The sequence below is a fragment of the Penaeus chinensis genome, chromosome 10 (genome assembly GCF_019202785.1).
Source record: "Penaeus chinensis breed Huanghai No. 1 chromosome 10, ASM1920278v2, whole genome shotgun sequence".
NCBI classification, from domain to species: Eukaryota; Metazoa; Arthropoda; class Malacostraca; order Decapoda; family Penaeidae; genus Penaeus; species Penaeus chinensis.
The window spans coordinates 10571580-10576579 of record NC_061828.1 but is presented as its reverse complement, the minus strand read 5'-3'; the positions used below and the strand labels follow the sequence as shown (position 1 = coordinate 10576579).

The 5000-nt window shown below is 38.2% G+C and overlaps 1 protein-coding gene across 14 annotated transcripts in view; it reads right to left on the bottom strand.

The window, feature by feature from the left end:
- The window catches only part of LOC125029662 (importin subunit alpha-3-like), a 34081-nt gene that overhangs the window by 2361 nt on the left and 26720 nt on the right, over positions 1–5000 (bottom strand). For all 14 annotated transcript variants that reach the window (XM_047619681.1, XM_047619680.1, XM_047619682.1 and 11 more), the window contains 4 exons: positions 3482–3620; positions 2675–2850; positions 1501–1683; positions 882–1064 (listed from right to left, as the gene is read on the bottom strand). In XM_047619681.1, coding sequence (XP_047475637.1) covers positions 882–1064; positions 1501–1683; positions 2675–2850; positions 3482–3620 — 681 coding nt within the window. The remainder of the gene's footprint in view (positions 1–881; positions 1065–1500; positions 1684–2674; positions 2851–3481; positions 3621–5000) is intronic.

Sequence of the window (5000 nt, the reverse complement as noted above, 5' to 3'; positions counted from 1 at the left end):
TATAAATGTACTAGAAAAGAAAAAAATATATAAATTATGCACGGAATAAAGAAAATCGTCAGTTCCCGAGTAAAAATGTTGCTACAAAATCATAGAAACCATTATGGAACAAAAAAATCAAGATAGAGAGCCATGACTTTTCAAAATATCGTCCGTCTACCTCTATACACTTACTCTTATTAATGATAATAATAATAATAATAATAATAATATTATTATTATTATTTAGTTTTTAATAAACTTGTGCATGTATGGTATAAACAATGGTATCAATTCTTTTGGACTAACCCTCGTACTTGCAGAGTTTGTACAAATGGCAATATTGCATTTTGAGGTCAGAGCAACCTTGTTGATAGAGAACACCTACATGCCCGTGATTACTTTGAACGTCACTCGCCCCTTTGTAAAGCCTTATGATATATATATATTTTTAATTCTTTAAAACTTTTACACTTATTAAATCATTTTTTTTCTTGACTGGAAACGGAAATTATTCTGAAGCTTAACAGTATAATTTTAGGTTGATCAAATTTGAGTTCCACTGAACGATGAGCAGCCTTGTTTCAAATGTGTCTAGGCTCCAGCTATCAGAGTGAACAGACTATACCACCATTACTAAAACAACTACTATTGCAATTACTACTGTCCACTACTACAACTGCTGTTGCAACCAATACTATTGCCATAACTACTACTCCTACAACTACTGTTGTAGCTACTGTTTACTACAACTAAAACTATCACCACATCTACTATTACAAATACTGTCTACTACAGCTAAAACTACTATCACAACTACTACTACAACAACTATAACTACTACAACTACCTATCTACTTCTCCAGCTACTACCCTCGTCACACCAACCGCTGCCCACTCACCGTAAACACGTTACTGATGGCCTCCAGACCCAGCATGACCAGCGCCATGTCCTGAGACTTGAGCAAGTGGCAGAAGGAGGAGACGGTGCCCAAGGACACCAGCATCGAGATCTGCTCCTCCGTGCCGCCCGAGACCATGTTGCAAAGCGCCCAAGACGCCTCCTTCTGTAGCTCCTCATTGCGCTGTTGCAGAAGGAGTGGGCGTCGGAGGTTCAGGGTTTAAGGGGGGGGAGGGGAGGTTGTTGAGTGCTTTGTATTTGTTTGTTGTGGTTTTATTATCTTTGTTACTGTAGCTATTAATATCATTGGTATTGTTATTATCATTATTATATTCATTACTATTATCATCATTATTATATTCATTATTGTATTCATTACTATTATCATCATTATTATATTCATTATTAATATCATTATTAATATTATCATTATCATTATTATTATAATCATCACTCTTACTATCACAATTATCATTACCATTATAATCATCACTCGACCATCATCATCACTATAATCATCACCATCAACATCAGCAACGCCCTTCCCATCAACACATCGATCACTATCACCACCACCATCAACCCCCACCCTCCCACCCCGACCCCCCTTCCTCCCTCACCTTCTCAACCGCCGTCATGAGAGCGGGGACCACCTGCACATCAATCACCATCTGTATCTGGCTCGGGGTTCCAGCTGTCACGTTCGAGAGAATCCACGCCGTTTCGCTGGCTATTCCGGCGTTGGAATGGCCGAGGAGGTCCCTGTAGATGGGCAGCGCTCCTGACGTCACCACTGCCTCGGTCTAAGGGGCGTGAGGGTAAATCGCGAGAGAGAGGTGGGGGTCAAAGGTATTTTATTTGTTTATGTATTTATTATAATTATTATCATTATCATTATCATTATCATTATTATTATCATTATCTTTATTATTATTATCATTATCATTACTATTCTAATCGTTATCCGCATTATTATTATCTTCATCATTATCATTATCATCATTATCATTATCAGTAATATCATTATTACTATAATTGTTTTATCTATTCTTATCACCACTCTTATTATTATCATCATTACCATCATTAATAGAATTATCATTAACTCTATTATTTTTAACAGTAACATCATTATCATTTTCATCATTACTATTACGATTACCATTAATATTAGCATTATCATAATTATTATCTTTCTTATTGCTGTCATCGTCATCATCACCATCATATTTTTCTCTCTCTCTTTTTTTTTTTTTTTTTTTTTTTTTTTTTTTTTTTTTTTTTTTTTTTTTTTTTTTTTTTTTTTTTTTTTTTTTTTGTGTGTGTGTGTGTGTGTGTGTGTGTGTGTGTGTGTGTGTGTGTGTGTGTGTGTGTGTGTGTGTGTGTGTGTGTGTGTGTGCAGGTTACTATGGCTCGGTAATGAGAAGTGTTTTTTCATTCATTCACTCCTTTTCTGCCTCGGTCTGTTGATTGTGAATGACTCGCCGTGATCGAAGGAGAAAGCTCATAATAGCTCTGTGTTGAATAGTGCTTTTGTTTCATTTTTTATTACTTATTTCGACCTCATTTAATGTATTTATGTTGTGGAGAGAAAGGGAGCACACACACACGTGTGTATGTGTATGTGTGTGTGTGTGTGTGTGTGTGTGTGTGTGTGTGTGTGTGTGTGTGTGTGTGTGTGTGTGTGTGTGTGTGTGTGTGTATTTGTAAACACCCACAAGAGATTAAAGAGAGAAACAAAAACAGAATATCCACAGAGGCAGAGCGTGCGCGCAAACGAAGGCGAGGCGGCACCTGGTGGTTGGCCCCCGCCGCGATGCTGCCCGTGGCCCTCAGTGCCGCCGTGACCACCTTGTCGTCCTGCGAATAGAGGCGCTGCACCATGTCCTTCACGGCGCCGCACTCGATCAGCTCGTCGATGCTGCCAGACCCCATGTCAGCGAAGTAGGCCGCCGCCCACAGGGAGTCAGCTGCGGAAGGGTCAGCTGTCAGCCTCTCTTGTTTTTTGTTTATTGTGATGATTATTATGCTCGTGTTTGCATGTTTGTTCATTTGTTCATATGTCTTGTTCTAGTTGCTGACGCTGTTACTGTTATTATGATAATTATCAGTGACATCATCATTAGCAGTATTATTAAAATTAGTATTGGTATTATCATTATTATAATTAGTAGTATTATCATTATTATAATTAGTAGTATTATCATTATCATTATTATTAGTAGTAGTAGTAGTAGTAGAATTATAAATTCATTAGTATTATTATTATCATTATGATCCTCATCCTCAGCAGCAGTATCAGCATTATTATCATTATTATCATTATTTCCATCATCATTATCATAACCCTTATTCTCCTCACCACCGTCACTCCCGCGGTCCTCTTGACCCTCACTCTCACCATCGTTATCACCCTTACCCTTATCCTCACCCTCAGCTTCACCCTCACCTTCACCCTTACCCTTGTTCTCACTCTCACCTTCACCCTTACCCTCACCCGCACCCTTACTCCCCCCCCCCCCCCAAGCCTTACCTTCACCCTTACTCTCGCCCTCACCCCTTACTCTCACCCTCACCCCTAACTCTCACCCTCACCCTTACCTTGCACCTTAGCATCGAAGTGTGACACGAGTCTCCTGATAGCTTCGGCGCACATCTTCCTCTCTTCCGGCGAGATAACTGGGTGTTTGACCCGAAAGAGGTTGGTGATGACCCAGCACACCTGCCTCGCGATGGATGCCTGTGGATCAGGTCAGGTCGGGTCAGAGTTCGAAGGCATACTTGTGGGAAAATGTGTCGGTTGAAAACTCATTATGGCGATTTGTTGATGTGTGAGACTGTAGTAAATGTTGTTATTGTAGAGTATTTGAGTATTTACTTCTTTTTTTTTCAAGAAGGTATGTTGGCCTATAGGAAAATCCTTGACCTAGAATATAATGACCTAACACACCTGCATCGCGAGGGATGCCTGATAATCAAATCAGGTCAGGTCGGGATAAAGTTAATTTTGATAAAAAAAAAAAAAAGTGGGGGAAATCGGACGGGAATGGATGGTTTTTAAGTGCAAAATTTGAATTTGTTGTTCTGCCATTATTTCTCCGTCAGAATTGCATGGCACTGAATCACATGCACTAGGGAATGACTTGTTCTCATGACCTTTTTACGCGGGTCAGGTCAGGTCATTGGGAGTGGCTGGGGATTATATTCAGTTGATAAGGTGATAGAGAGACGAGGGAGAGAATGATAGGGAGATGATAAAACCGTAGAAGATAAAACTTAGGAACTAGGGAAAGAAAGCAAGTCAGATAATTATAAAGAAAAGAAGGAAGAAAGAAAGGCATAATACATCTTAAAAAAAGTAAAGTGAAAAATGTTCTAACCTGAAAAAAAAAAATATCTTTTGGATCTAACTTTACAATCAACATTAGAATTAGACTGAACTTTATAATTAAGTTAATGTTACAATCAATGTAGTTAAAATATTTTAAACAAGGCATCAATATACAACAAACATTTTGAAATTAGCCTGAGCATTCTAAAGTAAACATTAGACTTAGACTGGGCATTATAAGTAGTGTAAAAAATAGAATTTGACAAAACAATAAAATTAGAAGGTGAATAATTATTATTGATAAATCCTTTCATTTACCTCTCTTTTCCTATAGTATCTCCCCCTTTATCTCCTTTTATTATTAGCTTCCACTCTATTCCATATCTCCCTTTTCCTAATTCTTAATCATTTATTTCCTTCTTCCCTTTCTCCTCATTTTCTCTAATACCCTTCTTTCTTTTATCCACATCTTCCCCTTATTGCTTCCCTCCTTTATTCACTCTTTCCCTTTCCTTCGTATCTTTTAACGTCCCTTCCCCTTCCTCTTTTATCTACCCTCTCTTCAGTTTCCCCTTTCTTTATTCTTCATTTTTTTTCTCTATCTCCTTTTCCCCTTCTCCCTTCTTTCCTGCCTTTATTCCCTACTTCCGTTCATCCATATTTTCTTATTCCCTGCCACCCTCTTCTCAATTGTTTTTCCTTGTCTTCTTTTTCCATTCTACTATTTCTCCAGTCTCTCTTCTATTCCTTTTATTCCTTAATTTCCACTTCCCCCTTTCCTTCTACCTC